The sequence below is a fragment of the Anomalospiza imberbis genome, chromosome 6, assembly GCF_031753505.1.
Source record: "Anomalospiza imberbis isolate Cuckoo-Finch-1a 21T00152 chromosome 6, ASM3175350v1, whole genome shotgun sequence".
NCBI lineage: Eukaryota > Metazoa > Chordata > Aves > Passeriformes > Viduidae > Anomalospiza > Anomalospiza imberbis.
This window is the reverse complement of record NC_089686.1, coordinates 60,108,423-60,125,434: the sequence shown is the minus strand read 5'-3', so window position 1 is coordinate 60,125,434 and position 17,012 is coordinate 60,108,423. Positions and strand designations below refer to the sequence as shown.

The 17,012-nt window shown below is 41.6% G+C and overlaps 1 protein-coding gene across 1 annotated transcript; it reads left to right on the top strand.

Moving 5' to 3' along the window:
- Nucleotides 1-1,934: 1,934 nt before the first annotated feature.
- PRRG4 (proline rich and Gla domain 4) lies at nt 1,935-8,784 on the top strand. Its single transcript, XM_068194740.1, has 5 exons — nt 1,935-2,157; nt 5,374-5,537; nt 6,808-6,856; nt 7,537-7,672; nt 8,406-8,784. The coding sequence occupies exons 1-5, from the start codon at nt 2,052-2,054 to the stop codon at nt 8,632-8,634; spliced, it is 684 nt and encodes a 227-aa protein (XP_068050841.1). The 5' UTR covers nt 1,935-2,051; the 3' UTR covers nt 8,635-8,784.
- Nucleotides 8,785-17,012: the final 8,228 nt, after the last annotated feature.

Genomic DNA, 17,012 nt, shown 5'->3' with positions numbered 1-17,012 from the left:
GGAGCTCCTGAATAGGTGTGCGCTGGTACAAACCAGCCTCCTGCATTTCAGGGAGCCACTTCTGCCCCTTTCTAGCCTGTAAGGTTAAGGTTTACCGGCACTGACCCAAAACAAACAAACAAAACTGAAACAGTAAAACGCGCAAACAAACAAACAAAGCCAAACCAAACCAAAAATAACACAAACATTGTTTTCACATGTGTAAAACTACTACCGGTCCTTCCAGCTGCCTGGCTCGGAAAGCTTGGTGGAGATATGGCTCTCTGATAGCTAAATGCTTGCTGATAGCTAAATGCTTGCTTAACCGCGGAGCAGCAGCACCTCGCTGCCAAGCCCGGCGGGGGAAGCACACCCTGCCCCCGCTGCGGCTCCGCCGGCAGCCGCTGTGCCATCCTCCGGGGAGCAAAACCCCCACCAGCTTCTCAGCACCGCCAGTAACCCCGGGCGCAAAAAGTCCAGCTTAACAGAAGAAAGGGTTTGCGGGAGCAGAAAGGAGCCGCTACCTACGCCGCGGGCTGAGAGCTCAGGCAGGCGTCCGGAAACAAAGCCCAGGGCAGCGCACGAGGGAAAACCTGTGCGGGAGCCCAAGCGCCCCCAATGACCCCTCTTTAACCACGCTCCAGGGGCGTTTCTGCTCCCGCCCAGGGGCGGCCCCAGCCGGGGCTCGGGCAGCGCGGGCGGGGGCGGCTCAGGTGCAGCCCCGTGGCTGCGCCGCGCCCTTCCGGGAACGGGCCGATCCACACCTGATCCACACAGCCCAGGGAGAGCCCGACCCACACCTGATCCGCACAGCCCAGGGAGAGCCCGACCCACACCTGATCCGCACAGCCCTGGGAGAGCCCGACCCACACCTGATCCGCACAGCCCTGGGAGAGCCCGACCCACACCTGATCCGCACAGCCCAGGGAGAGCCCGACCCACACCTGATCCGCACAGCCCAGGGAGAGCCCGACCCACACCTGATCCGCCGGGATCTCGCCGCACAGCCGGGGAAAGGCTGTCCCAGCCCCTGATCCGCCGGGATCTCGCCGCACATCGGTGAAAGGCTGTCCCAGCCCCTGATCTACTGAGATCCCGCCGCACATCGGTGAAAGGCTGTGCCAGCCCCTGATCCGCCGGGATCTCGCCGCACAGCCGGGGAAAGGCTGTCCCAGCCCCTGATCTACTGAGATCCCACCGCACATCGGTGAAAGGCTGTCCCAGCCCCTGATCCGCCGGGATCTCGCCGCACAGCCGGGGAAAGACTGTCCCAGCACCCGATCTACTGAGATCCCGCCGCACAGCCGGGGAAAGGCTGCCCCGTGAGCCGTTCGGCCCGGCTCCCGCCGGGACAGGTAGGGCAGCGCTGGGAAGCGGGATGAGCTGCTCCTTCTTCCGCGGGCGCTCCCCGGGACCTCGTCCTGCTCCCCGGGACCTCGTCCTGCTCCCCGGGGCTGCCCGGGCCGGGCGGCTGCGGCAGCGGGGGTGGCAGGGCGCTGTGCCCGGGCCCCGGGCGGGCCGGGGAGCGGCGGGGCGGCTCTGCGGGAGCGCCCGGCCGTGGCCCCGAGCGGCTGTGGCACGTCCCCGCCTCGGGTGGCGATCGTGTTTTCACCTGTGTCGGGTGACTCCGTGCAGAGTTACGGGTTCGTTTCATGCCTCTGACAAAACGGGCTTTGTACCTGTTCCCGTCGGGGAGATTTTGTTACCTCCTCCGGCGGCAAAGGCGAAGCTCTGCAGTTTCAGAGCCCACCTGGGGCACCCTGCGGGGCTCTTTCCCCATCGATTCACCAGCGAACGGGGCCGCCGCTCTGTCGGGCCGGCCGAGGAGAGCGGGAGGCGGCGAGAGGGATGACATGTGCGGGTGTTACACAACGAGAGCTCCGCAAGAGACAGGCACGACCAGTTCGGGTCGGTGTCTCTTCCAGGCACCCATTAGCCTGGAGTGCGTGTAGGTGCTTGCGCTGGATGACTCCACTGCCAGGATTCGCTCAGGGTTCGTCGCGGACACTTCAGAGGATCGCGCTGTCATTCTCGGTTAACTCGCGTTAGTTTCTGTCTGACAGATCCCGGCCATGCTCGCCGTTTTGGTAGTGCTGTGTCAGCTGCATGTGACGGTGTTCGCGTTTCCTCACTGCCCTGGGAGATTAAATAACTTGAAGCAACCGGAATGGAAAGATGGTAACTCAGTTTTAACGCGACTTTGTGCTTTCCAAAATTGTTTCTAACTTTGTTTTGCTGGCTTCTGTAATTGTTGTTTGGTTGTTGTTGTTTTGGTTTGTTTTTTGTTTTTTTTTTTTTTTGTGGTTTTGTTGTTTGGGTTTTTTTGTGGTTTTGTTGGGTTTTTTTCTTTTTTTTTTTTTTTTTTTTTTTTTGTTTTGGGTTTTTATTTGTGTTTTTTTTTTTTTTTTTACACTTTATGAAAAAATTAGGCTGTTTTATGTTAACCTCAGATTATTTTAATATCTTTTGCTGAAATGATTGATAATTGACCTTGGTGTTAATATCAAGTATCTATCAGATCTAGTAGTAAGTGCAGACTGGGACAACTGAACTTTTTCCAGGCCTCTGGGATTACTGTGGTTGATACAACCAGAATCCTTTTAAGTAACATCAAAATTCAAAAAGTTTGAAACCTGTGTTAAGACAGTATTGTTTTGGTACTATTTGAGCACATCACAGTTGTATTTGTGTATCTGAAATGACTTTGTATTTGAAAAGGTTTATTTGGTTGTTTTTTGAAATGGATATTTTCTCTCAATGCCAGGCCCCCTTACAACACCTGGAAAGATAAGCATGGTGCTGCTTTTGCAGTTCTTCCCTGTGGAGGGACAGAAGTGGAGAGGAACATGAAAAAAACAAATGTATTCTCCATAGAAACTCAAGCACTACAAAGCAAAGCCATGTGATGCTTAACATTTTAAGCATCAGGGCTTCAAAAAGGAATTTCTAGCTTAGCTGTCCAGTCTTCTCAGTGGACACTGAGTGCTGAAACTTTAAGATAGATTTTAAAAAGTCATCACATGGAGCAGGAGGGTCTTTCAGGGCAGTATATGGAGCAGAAACCATGGCTAGCAGAGGAGTGCTTGTCACAGGTGATTTGTTAAAATCCATATTGCTCTGGGCATAAAAAGTCAGGCTGCCTCTTCCCTGTGAGCTTCTGTGAGAACTCTCTCCTCACAATAGGCCCAGACCACTCTTCCTTTAAAGACAGAGTTGGAAAGAGAAGTATCCGATTAATATTCAATATTTTATCAGTAAAATATTGGATATTTTATATGTATACATAAATAATCCAATAATTTAGCAAGTAGAACAGTTGCCAAAGGTATGGGGTACCTGCATTGAGTGGTCCCCCTTCAGCATTTTCTGAACATCTTTTACCAGCAGAGCTGCTTCACTGAGAGTGTTGTGTGGTTGTATTTTTAATTAAATGCTGGGCATCCTAGAACTGCGTGGATCATTTTATCAAACCAAGGACTGCAGAACTGCATCCAGGTCCCTCACACTTAGAACACAGTTCAAATCCATCTGTTTCATTCTTCAAATATTGTTTTAATCACCAGGCAGCAAGTAGGTTGGAGATGGAGATATGTGACAAAGTGAAAAAAGTGCAGAAAAATGGATAAAAATTCTTGAAAAGAAAAAGTGGCCCATGTATCCCTGGGAATTGAGGGTTCTAGGCTCCAGGCAGTTTGATTATGCATTCCATTTTAAACAAAATGCATGAGTTCTCTAAATTAATGCAAAGGACAGCTAATACTACTTGCATGGTAAAGGCTGAAACACTCCTGAGCAAAACTGAAGATTTCTGCTTCAGAAAACTGAAGTTACTTTTATAATTTTCACTGAACCAAGAATATTGATAATATTTTTTTCCATGTAATTATTTCTCCATTCCACTTGTGGGTTGGAGGGAGTTTTGATTTTGGTTTTGGCTTTTGGGATTTTTTTTTTTGTTGTTGTTGTTAAGTCCTTTTCTCTGTTTACTCTTCAGGTACAGTATAACTATTTTAAGCTTGGATTTTCTTGCAATTGCTTTGGAATAACAAAAACAAATGCATGTGCACGTGTAGCTACTCAGTATACAGTGTAACAGTATGCAAATTATATCATTATGTGCTGTCATATTCCTTACATATTCTATCATATTGAAGACTTAAGCAACCAATATGTAAGTTATGCTGCAGTTTTCTCAGTTTTCAGAGAGCACGGTGTTATGAGACACCACTGCAAGATCTAACAGTAACCATTAGGGTGAAGATTCCAGAGCGATGTGATAATCTTGCCAAACAGGCTAACAAGAACACAAAGCTAATTTGTCACTGGATAGCTTTATCCTGAATCTCATCTCCTTTTTCAGCCATCCAGCTTGGTATGTAACAATGCTGTTTCTGCGTTACCATTGCAAAAATAATCCTCTAGTCATTTTGCTCAACCAAATAGCCTGAATTTTGTGGACATAGATTAGGCTTTCACCAGAAACTTAGTTTTGTCCTGTAATTTTTATTTTTTTTTTTTATAAGAAACTGTAGCAAGAGCAGGCTAAAACTTGACTTTGGAAAATGCCTAGTGAGGAAATGGATTCATGTATTCCAAAGCCTTCAATAATTTCACTCACTGTTCTGGAATCTCACCTCACCACTTACTTCGTGAGGCCTCATGGAACAAAAAAGAAGAGAATCTCTTCTTTTCAGAAGTCTTCAGAAATGCATGTTGTCAGTAAAATTCATATCATGGACAAATTTAAAACAAATAAACTTGGCAATAAGGCTCCTTTACTCAAAGCTTGGTGCCACGATTGTGAAAAGAGAATGATTGTAGAATGAATAGGAGTCTGCTGATGTGATTTAAAAACTAAATTCTGTAGATAAAATTTGGTACTCACAGATACCAGAATATTGATAAATGTATATTTGGTTTTTTCCTTCCCCTACCCTTGTCTCCATCAGCCACTAGATGAGGGTGTTGCTTACTTTGGATCTGACTGAATTCTGCTTTATGTGACAATTACTTTGTTCTTAAGAGCTCCAGTAAAAACTGATGCTCACATCTCAGAAGGGGTCACACCAAAACTTGACCAAAATTTCTCATGACAATCAAATTCTCCTGGCCAGGGTAAGGAATAGCTGAGATGGCTTATGAGAAAGGCCATTTTTATTTTATTTATTTTATTTTAGGTTTATATTTATTTATTTTATGTAACATGGTTGGAAAAGATAGTAGTGAAGAAGACATTTTAGGAGGAGACCTTGATATTTCTTTCCCTTTTATATAGCTGAGAGATGCTAGGGAAAGAAATTACCCCAGTGTGTTAAAATCTTTACCATTCTTTAAAAATACCAAACCTAGGCTTCCTAACTTGTTTTAAATCAACTTGATTTTTTTTTTCATTAGTGTTCACATCTGCAAGGGAGGCCAATTTATTCATTGGACGACATCTTCTGAACAACAGATTTGATTTTGAAGCATTCACAGATGATAACCTGGAAAGGGAATGCTATGAAGAACTCTGCAATTACGAAGAAGCAAGAGAATTTTTTGAAGACCCTGAAAAAACGGTAGCAGCTCCAATTGAATTTAATATAGTGAGGGAGGTTATTGGCTAAATAACTGCATTTTTGTACACAAATTATTGTAACACAAATTATTGTACACAAATACTGTAACTCCTCTAACACAGTGCTGAGAGAAGACTACTTATTTTGTTCTAAAAGCAGACATCCCACTTACATGGGGCTCTTGCTTTAGATACAGAGTGAATGCACTTGATTATGTATCATTGTCTTAAAGACTTTAGATGTGGATTTAATTCTGCAAACGAATAGGAATGCAGCTTCAGAAGTCCCACTTGTGGATATCCCTAGATTTTCATACTTGTGGATTTTTTAGGAACTTCTCAGCATCCAGTTTAAATGCTTCACATTATTAATTATTAATGGATTAATTGGCTGATTGCATCCCTGTGTCATGCACAAGAAGTGTTTTGTAAGAGGCCGGTGTGGAGCAAGCCTGCAGTTCAGCTGTTGCCGAGTATTCCTACAGCACCACATTCTAACTCCCTACCTAGACGTGGCTGAGAAGAAGCCTGGTGTATGTACAGATATAAAAACAAACAATGAGAAACCTTTCAGCTCGATAAAGGAATGTGAGGATTGTCTGAAGACTGGTTGTTGCACAAGCAGCAAGAATCTCTTTGTGATCCTAGGTGTGCTCTGCAGAAAGAGTGAGGGATACACCCCTGTTCTAAAGGTGGAAGTGTTACCTTGCTATTGCTAACACTTTCCTAAGAAAAAGGTCAAATTGCTAAATTGAAATCTTGCTGGAGTCTTTTGCCAGGTAGCAAAATGAAAATTATAGCTCAACACATTTAATGCCCGATGGTCATACAACATAAAAGCTTTTCTCTTAAATGAACCCCGCTATTTTTCCTAGCTGATGTGAATTCAAGTACTGTTCATGCAAATGTTGGAATCTTAAGAACTTAACTTTGCCTCAAATACTGTTTTGTAGGGATTTGCAAAGAAATGATTGTAAGCAATTTTTTTGTGTCAGAATATACCCTAACTTCTATTGTAATCTGGCAGAAATATGAGGTAACACTGTACAGTTAAATACACTTTTTTTCTTTTACCAACTGGGATCTGAGAAATTTTACTGCAAAGTTGTAGAAGAAAAATACCATGGGATGAGTAAATACAAATCTCTCAGCAGGAGTTATTTCTGTTTATGAAGTTGTTAAATTCTGCCCATGGTATCATATTAAATATAAGTCATTGGGCCTGTCACTTATGCATCTCATACAAATCTGATTCTTTTGGGGTTTTATAGATGGATTTTTGGAAAGATTATTCAACTAAAGGCCCTATAATAAAAATAGGTAAGTCATCTTTTAACTTTTTTATTATATTGCAGTATTTTCTGGTTGTTATAATACTATATTCTTAATAGATCAACCATTCAGTTAAGGAAATCAGAAATAATCTTTTTACTGAAGATCACTGTGAACTGTACAAATATATTTAATTATCTGATACAATAAAACTGAAGCATCTTAAAGTGGAATACTTTATAGGTCTGTAGGTAAAAACAATAACTGCCTTGACCATTTCTTTATTACACAATTGGTAAACTTTACAGTAATTCTGTGCCTGTGGTTTGGTTTTGTTTTTTCTTTAATAGTTATATATAACAGCCTGATTTAGGCTCACAGTAGTCTGATGACAGATGTTTAATAAAAAATGGTCAGTTGGACTTGAGGAAAGATTTACAGCCTGATCAAGGGCACAAGTACATGAAGGAATATTTGGAAGGCATTGGAAGACAGGCATCTCAACAGTTTCATGTAGAGCAAAGGGGGCATCAACTCCCGTTTGCTTTAAGTTGATTGTGACTGATTCTCTTGGGTTGTGTTGCACAGATTTACAGCTTCTTACAGCGAGTTAGACCTTTGTGGAAGGAACAGCCTAACACCAGTGCAAAAGAAGTATTTTACAGTGTAAACTGCAGGCTGGCTAGATGGAAAGAACATAATGAAAATCACCAATGTTTTCTCTCCAGGTGATGAAGCACTACAGAAGATTAATGTCACAGGACTGCTCATCAGCCTGGTTGCTGCTGGAATACTGCTGGTTATAGTTGCACTGATTATCTTCTACTGCTGCAAGAGCAGATGCAAATCAAGGCAACCACCAGGGTAAGGAATTTCACTGCTAAAAAAACCCAAACACACACAAAACAAACTCTTGCTTAAGACTGGCATTTAAAAACACTGTGGGTTGGTCTAACTATTGTATTCTCGGAAAATCCAGTGGAATTTCTAGTTCTTACTTGCCTAGGAGCAAAGTTAAGTGAGCACCAACAGTAGTTATGCTGCAGTTAATAACACAGAAACATAAAACAGTATTGCACACCCAAACCTTTGGGTTTGCCTTTTTGTTTTTTGTAATTTGTGTGTGCGTGTTCTTGGTTTCAGAACATTCTTACTGAGATGATGGAATAATTTTAGTAGGTGGGGGCCTGCAATGGGAAGCCTAAAGTGTTCTTTTGGTGCTTTCAAATAAGCTGTATGCTCTTCATGGCATGTGCTCTACCTCAGATGTGAAGTGGTTGTGGTAGTAGATGATGAAGCAGTTTGGAGGAAATGCTTTTTTACCAAGTCTCTACTCCTGAGTGCTCCTTTGTCCTAAACTTGAAAGGAAAATGAAAGGATTTTGTGCTTTCTCTTCCCTATGAATTTCACATCACTGAGCTATTCTTACCCTGTGGTTTGGAGGGAATATTTGGCTTCTGCTCTTTGTGATCACAGAAGGCATGGTTTTCCTCTTGTGGGTTTTTTTGGGGTTTTGTTTATTTGACGATTAAGACTTAATCTCCTCGCTTCCCTTTAAAGCAGAAGTTTCCACTTACCTGCTGTTACATTTGTTTAGGTACGTGGGTTATGCGAGGAGCAGAAGACGGAATTCAGCCAGCATCTTCAGGAGGCACGAGGAGTTTTCCTTAAACCCCCTTCCCCTCGGAGCTGACGACTCAGGACTGCCCACGTACGAGCAGGCGGTGACCTCAGCTGGACAGCACAGCGTGCCCCCACCCCCTTACCCAGGGCCCCCCAGGCATGCACGGCTCTTCCGAAAGTCCATGTCTCTCCCTGGCCCCTAGTCACAAACCTCCTGCTGGGCTGAGGGGGGGTTGCTGCAACATAACATACTTTGGAAAAAAGTGCGTGCTACCTTGCACATTGCAAGATGATTTACAGAAGCGTGAAAGATCTCCTGGACGACCAGGAAGGAGTGATGTTCCCAGTTGGGAAAAGAGGTCACCTGGCACAAAGGCACTGCGCCAAGAGAAGAGGATGCATAAAAAGCAAGTCTTGTACTGCTGCCCTCTTCCATATGAGCCATCCCATCAAACTATTGATGTTTCATTAATAGTTTCATTGCCTTTCTCTTCAGAAAGAACAGTATTTTAACTGCTCATATTGATAGTAGCCATTTTTTGTGACTTAATACTTTAAACCACCATAAAAATCTACTCTGTTGTTTGACATATTTGCTTCTTTGCTGGGTGAATTTTCTACTCATTCTTGTAATACACTTGAGTGCAAAAATTATTTCAGGGCTTGATCTGTCAAATATATATATATAGTACTGCTATATACTGGTTTGGTTTAGACATTGCTGATCACACGACTTAATTTCTTGTATTTTTATGATCATCATTTTGCATCAAAAGGAAGCATTCATTACATGGCACACTACCAAGTCAGACAAAGTACACTTGCATCAAATTGTTTTGATGTTCAACAGTAAATACCAGGTCAAAGAGAGTAAACAGAATGCTGTGGACCAGTGGGTGTTGAGCAAAAATCCAGAGATTTGTCCCTTTTTAAAAAGCTACCCAGGTTTCACAGGTAATGTTTCTTTCATAGCTTAAAAGCTGAAATGTAGAGAGAGACATTTAACTTTCAAACCAAAGCCGACCTATCCCCTAGAAGCACTTCAATAACTGTGTCTTGCACTACAGGGACAACAAATTGATACTTTTAACTAGAATGAGACATCATCTTAGATCAAAATCAAGAGTCAAGAACTCCTGGGAGTTATTGGTTCACTGTGTCAAGACAGTTTCTGTATCTACAGCTGTAGCCACCATTAATTTTACATCTTATTAAAATATCAACCCCCAGCATTATGCAGCTTATAGAACTTGCTGAGCAAATTGCTGCCCACCACTTGTGTCCCTTGGCCTCCCCAGCACAGGAAGCCAGAGCAGAGGGTCTCACAGGAATCATGTCAGGCTGGTTTCTTGTTTGACAGTGGCTGCACAGTTAAAGCACACAACATTAAGTTTTTTAAGAAGAAACAAACTCCCCCTTCTTTCCCCATCACTGAATCAATGCTGACAACAGCCAATTATATTTCAATTTGGTGCCTACAATCCACTTTATATTCTAAGTTAAAGGATTAAGGGTTAAAATGAATATGTAATATTTCACTGAATCTTGTTGTTTTTAACATACTAGAAGCTACAGTGTTGTTGAGCGAGGTGCAGAAAATTGGTCTGAGATTTTCAATCTGCAGATGTCTTTGTCATAATGGAAACACTTCAAATCCTGGAATATAAAGAGAGTACACTGACAATGCTACACAATGCAGTCATGCCCTTTGAAAACAAATACAATGCAGTTGGTAGCACTGCCATTGGTGTTCCTGTTCACAAAACTTCACCAGTGAATTTGGCTTTTGCCGAGTCACAAATCTCTCTCCAGCTTCTTCTTTTTGTTGAGAGATGGGGGAATCCCCCTGTTGGGATGTTTCAATTCACTTTTGCCCTACTTGTAAAAGCATTTTGAAGTTCTTGAAGTTCTGTAAGACTGAAATAAAAGAATTGTGTGAGGCCACTGTTGACAAAATACAACATTATGAGAAGCTATGCAACCATAAGCTTGCAAAAACATTCTCCCATATTCCCCTTTCATTTAGCTAACAATTTTAAATTTTTTAATGTGAATTTTGAAGAGTAGAGCACACTTTTACCTAGATTTTTTCTGGGACTCAAAAAATCATTAAATAATGCTACTGACAGGAGCACTGCAAAGAAAAGGGATTTCACAAGGCTTGTGACCATTCAGAGATTCTTCAGTGTTACTACAGACACCTGGCAAAGCCACATTTTAAACACACTACACAAATTGTACAGAATGCCATTCAATCACTGGAAATTTGATTTTTCTACTGTTCCTACAAATTATTTGCAACTGATTCCATGCAATGCAACCAAAAATCTCGTCCTTCGTAATTAATAAAAAAACTTAAGAGGGTATAACTGTTAAACATCAATGGTGTAGTGCTTTGGGCAGTAAAGTACCCTTTCAGTAGGGTAAAACACTCAAATTTACTCAAGGAGTCTGCACCTTAGAGCTTGAAATTGTGCAGGGACTGACATTCAAACACTGGTTGCACGCAGCAGGATAATTAGGAAGACACATCCTGCCTTTTACAAAGAAGGAGCAAAGTTTAAAATTTAGTTGAATGCAGTGTAAACTTACCTCTCCTGGTAGAGGGACAAAATTCCTTTGAATGGCACTTGTTTGGGTTGAGTTTGTTTTCCTTCTTTCATACACTGACTCCTGGCCCACTCTTACCTTGTATCTTCTCTCTTTTTAGAACTCACGGTTCAACAGGGTTAACGGAGGGAAAATCAACAAGAGACAGACTATGGGGAGTTATTCATTTATATTAAGATTAAAATTAGTTTATTTTGCCACACTTCCAAATTTTACATGTGGCTTCTTTTGAAAATGGAGTTGCTATTAGAATATATAAAGCAGCAAATGACTTGTACAAGACCATGTAGTAGGACCAGGGGGAATGGCTCTAAACTGACAGAGGCCAGGGTTAGACTGGATATTGGGAAGAAATTCTTACTCTGAGGGTGGCACAGGCTACTCAGAGAAGCTGTGGCTGCCCCTGGATCCCTGGAAATGTTCCAGGCCAGGTTGGATGGGGCTTGGAGGAACCTGGTCCTGTGGAAGGTGTCCCTGCCTATGGCAGGGTGTCTGGAACTGGATGATCTTTAAGGTTCCTTCCAATCCAAAGCAGTCTGTGATTAAGTAGGAAGAGGAGGAGGAAGATTTTTGAGGAGCAAAGCAGCAGCAAGTTAACCTAACTTGTACAGAGATGTAAATTATCAGTGTTCTGATTTTGGCGTTTCTTTCCAGGACCTTTAAGAAAGACAGTGGATTTTAAGTGATTTAACAGAGATCTGCTATGACAGTTGAAAACAGAAATGTCTAAACAAAACACTGGTAAACACATAACTCTGTTTTAAACGTGTCATTATTAGTGCTGTTAGTCATTGCCTTGAAGAATTTTCCAGAACAGCCTTTTCAGCATCACAGAAGATTACAGCATGCAACCTTTTATAAAACAAGACAGTTTATTAATTAGGGCAAATAATAAGGGTCAGGAAAGTGATCTCTGGCTGTGTCAGTTGAAAAATAAATCACTGAACCTGCTTACTGCTGCAATAAGAAAGCCTGCTATGTGATCTATCAATTATACACTTATAGGTCGGGGGCTGTTGGGGTTTTTGTGAATTCATTAGAACAGCAAAACCAAAGTACCACGTGGAAGTGCACTTCCTCACCACAGCTCATGAGAATGTGACTTGTGAAGCATTTGATTCTGGTCCTGTCAAGGTCTGTGGCAAGGTTTTTATTGGCTGCAGCTGAACTGGGATTGGAGCAAAAAATGAGATAACTGATCACTTCAGGTAATAAAAAGTATAATGCTCTGCCAAATTATTTACCACAATGCTGTTGCCAAACCCAGTTCAGAGTATTCTATTGTTATATTGATGCCCACTTCTATTAACTAGAATGTTTCAGTCTGATCTGCCCTTAAAAGTTATATATTTTTGAAATTTGAAAACCATAGCAAAATTCCTTATCATTTCTGAGATTACCAGCTGTGAATAAGATTAATTGATTACCTGCAGTTTATTAGCAACACTACTTCTAGCTTTAGCTAAACCATCAAAGTAATTAAAAAAAACCAAAAACCAGCAACAAACCAAACTTTTCTATCCACAGTCTCTCCTGCCAACAAAAGTTTTACTGCTGTTATCCTTGCTTGTTCCATGTGGTATAGTGAACAGGAAGGAAATTCTGGGTTTAAAAGCAATTATCAAACACTTCTAACATGGTCTTTCTATACTGAAAACAAATTTCAATTAATTCCTGTCACTACAAATTTATCACTATCATTTCCACGATAAAGAACTTGCATGTGTTTTCCTCTCAAAAATCTTAAGCAGGTTTCCTCAAATAACCTGCTCTTTATTTAGCTATTTTTAACTATTTCCAGTCATTTCTGAACTGTATAAACTGTTACTTACTCTTATGAACATATTTCCTTCTACTCACCTGTCAGAACACTTTGAATGTACTTGTCACTGGCTATATTTAATTAGAACTTTGATTTCAAGTGCTGTCATATTTTGGGTGATGGGTAGCAATATTTTAAGCTCTGCTAGTCTCTATATTATTTTGTAATACAATTTCCAAATAAACATTTATATAAGTTAATCAGAGCGAAAGAGAAAATGCTAATTTAGCCTATGATTAAAGAATGAAAAAAACCTCTGACAACCCTTTTGATTTATTTTAAATGGAGTTGGTAACAACATGCCCTCTTCTGAAAGCACTTAAAAAGGACAGGAAAAATGGAGACAAACTTATTAGCAGGGCCTGTTGTGACAGGATAAGTGGTAATGGTTTTAAACTGAAAGAGGGTAAATTCAGACTATATATAAGGATTTTTTTTTTTTTTTTTTTTTTTTTTTACCATGAGAGTAGTGAAACACTGGCACAGGTTGCCCAGAGAAGTGTAGGATCCATGCCTGGAAACATTCAAGGCCAGGTTGGATGGGACTCCATCCATGAAGGTGTTCCTGACCATGGCAGGGGTTGGAATTAGATGACCTTTGAAGTTTCCTTCCAACCCAAACCATTATACTGTTAGATGATTCTTCATGCCATATAGCACTTATTGGTAGAGAAAAAGGGCCACGGTTTGTTTTCTTTAACATTGGCAATTTCTACTCTGGACAAAATCTTCCTGCTCCAGTGCTCCAGTTCAGCTGAGCAGCTGAGGTTCACGAACTGCAGACACTGAAGATGAACTCTTCAAGACAAAATCTAACTTAACCACGTGTTAGCCCTTGTATCTTCCTTGACTTTTGTCAGGCCTTTGGTGAGCAGATTTAACACAATGGTATGACCACTTTCCTAGGGGTAGTGAAGTAAGATCCCCCCAGTGAGAAGCAGAACAGACATGCAAAAGCAAGGCAGGAAGCAGCAATTTCTCATTTGGTAATGGCAATTTCAATCTGAAGAGGAGGCACACATGATACAGTGTGTGTGGACTTCCTCAGGGAGGCAGGAGGGCAGCTGGACAGAGCAAATATGGAGCGCAGTGAATTTCACTAAATTAAGACACTCTTGATTTACTCTCTGGAAAAAAAATAGTCAGAACTGTGTTTTTTCTTCCAACCATACAAGAGGAGCTGAGCTCCACGCAGACTGCCCAAATCTACTCCTATATTTGAACATCTAATGAAGCTTTTTAACCAGTCAGATTTGAAATACAGCTGATGGGATAGATGCTTCATTCTCATTAAGTGTCTTGGGACAATTCCTTCTTTCACTCCATTTATATAAATTAATCATGGCAAAAGAGAAAATGCTAATTTAGCCTACGATTAAAAAATGAAAAAAACTCTGACAACCTTCTTGATTTCTTTTAAATGGAGTTGGTAACACTTTCTTCCATGGTATGGTTGGCAACACTTTCACCCTAGGTGCTCTTTTCCATAGCACCTAGACTACTGAAACACTGAAGCAGTAGGGGCCATCAGATGCAGGCATCTTGCTGCCTAGATTCTGGGAGCCTCCAGGAGCTCCCGCTTTAAAGGGAACAGACAGACTGCATCTAGAAAAATATTTCCGTCTAGAAACTGGTGCAGTTAAACGTAAGTTTTGAGATGGACCCATTTTAATTTCTGAAGCAGTGCCTACTTCATTTAAGAAACAAGAAACGCCTCTGATTGCTCAGTAGGTCAAGCTTCTGTTTAATTTCTCTAAAGATCAGCAAGTACTAAATACATAAACATCCAATATTTCACATTAAACACCCAGCATTGATGTCATACAAAGGAAAATATCTTCTAGTAAGAGTTAAAATAAAATACTCCCTATTAAAAATATGAATTTGAACAAGATCAAAGGTTTTCTTTAGGGCTTTTTTTCCCTACATGTTTGCACATTTCTCCCACTTACCTTATACCAGTTGTGGTCCTTTCTAGATCCCTTCATAAATCATCCAGTGAAAACATAGACAGCTTTCTCAGGAGTGAGTGAATTGAGGCAACACAAGTGCAGTGGTGGCACCTTGGAAGGAGTGGAAGCACCTGACCAGGAGGAGGATTGGGAACTCCAAGGAAACAAGACTTTCTCCTCATTGCTGCAGTGAGATTTCTACCAGCTCCATCACCATTTGTCATGCCAGAAGTCAAGCTTCCATAGATCAACTTTAGCTCAATAAAATGAATTCTGAAGATTTTGCTGCATTTGTCTGTACATACACTCAAGTATTCAAATAAACACACAGAGCAATGTAAGTGAAGAAATTCAAAGGAGAGAATTTGCTGTGAGGTTTCAAGACAGAGCATGCTTTTTGAAAGGCAGCACCCCTTCCCTAGTCACACGTACCTTAATGCCTAGCTTTATGTTTAAAGAGGCCACGTGCCAAATTATATGCAAAATCTAATCTGTTAAAGGAACTGCAATTTTCTCCTTTGGTCAGAATCACAATTACAACAACAAACAACACAGTCAGTGATTAATAACAAGCCTAACCAAGACTCATGTTATTACTGCCTATCTGATCTACTCACTCATTCCTGCTCATGCAGGATACCACAGGCTGGCAGCAGCCACAGCCTGCACAAAGGTGCTGCATCCAGGATGTGTAGCTGTCCAACAGTGCTCAAAGGAAACATGCTGCAGAAATCTTATTTTGTGCACTTTTCACAATGTGTGGATACATGAGACCCAATTCAGCTTCAGCCTGAACTTCTTCAAACTTCATCTGATTAGGCACATTCAAGTTATTTGGTTGTTTTATCTTTGAAACATTAGTTTTTGAAAAAGAATGTCCTCAAGTCTCCAAAACACTGTTTCCAAACAATTGTGAAGATTCATTCTGTCAGAACAAGGCTATTCATTAAACTTATTTCTAGAGCTTTTATTGACACATGGTTAGCCACTGAAAGACAAGCACCAAGATGTTTGTGTATGTTAGCAAACTATTTATGATGCTGTGATGGTTCTAAAATAAAGTAATATTATGTGCTGAAATACAATCTTTTTGAGAGGAGAAGGCTTTGGGGTCATCTAACTGTGGCCTTCCAGTGCCAGAAAGGAGCCTGCAAGAGCAGTGGAGAGGGACTTTTACAAGGGCATGTACTGACAGGACAAGAGGGAAGGCTCTACAATGGGAAAGAGTAGCTTTGCATAAGATTTAGGGGGAAATTCTTTGCTGTGTGAGTGGTGAGGCACTGGCACAGGCTGCCCCATCCCTGGAAGTGTTTAAAGCCAGGTTGGATGGAGCTCTGAGCAACTTGGTCTAGTGGAAAGAGTCCGTGACCATGGCAAGGGAGATGGAACTGGATGATCTTCAAGGTCCCTTCCAACCCAGGCCATTCTATGATTCTATCATATACCATATAAAATACAATCACACTCTACTCAAACACTGGCCTACATTTTCCTGGTAACACATGTAATAATTCTAGCACACTGTGCAACAAAGAAGCTAATAAATAAATATATCAGTTATAAATAAATACATCGATGCCAATCATGAACTGGAGCATGATTTTGGCCCTGGATCTGTGATTGCTATATTGCTTTAATTATGATAAAATCACAGAAAACTAACTACCCCTTGGCTTGATCCTGCATTTCATTTGGTATATGTTCACTCTAAACATGTAACCAGACCTCAAAAAGCAATATTGCCATTCAGCATTGCTTAACAGTGAATGAGGATTTAAAGAGAAACAGGAAATCTTCCCTAAGGGGCAGTGTATATTAGCTAACATGTTTCTGCAACAGAGCTGCCTTGATTCTGGTTGAAGTGTCACACAGGCAGAGGAGCCCACCACTGTCTGCAGAGTGCACTCCTAGACTCTAGAGAGATTTCCATATGGAATATACCACGAGCCAAGACCACATCTCACCATCAGAAGTCAAACTTCCCTGTCATCTCCTCCCTGCTGCGCACTACTGCTGCTCCCCCTGAGCCAGCTCTCATTTCATGCAAAGGCAAGCTGACTCAGCTCAGCAAAATTAGGAAAAATCACCTCTGGCAGGAAAAGGTAAACGTGAGAAAGGGAAGCCAGGGGAGTGAATTCACTACTCACCCTGTGGCCAGAGCTCAGCACTAGAAGTGAGAGGGTGAAGCAGGGAAGGA

Excerpts from the sequence above, each read along its gene's own strand:
- PRRG4 (XM_068194740.1), top strand. The coding sequence starts at position 2,052 with ATGCTCGCCGTTTTGGTAGTGCTGTGTCAGCTGCATGTGACGGTGTTC. Across the intron at positions 2,158-5,373 it reads GCAACCGGAATGGAAAGATG|TGTTCACATCTGCAAGGGAG; the intron begins GTAACTCAGTTT and ends TTTTTTCATTAG. Across the intron at positions 7,673-8,405 it reads AAATCAAGGCAACCACCAGG|GTACGTGGGTTATGCGAGGA; the intron begins GTAAGGAATTTC and ends ACATTTGTTTAG.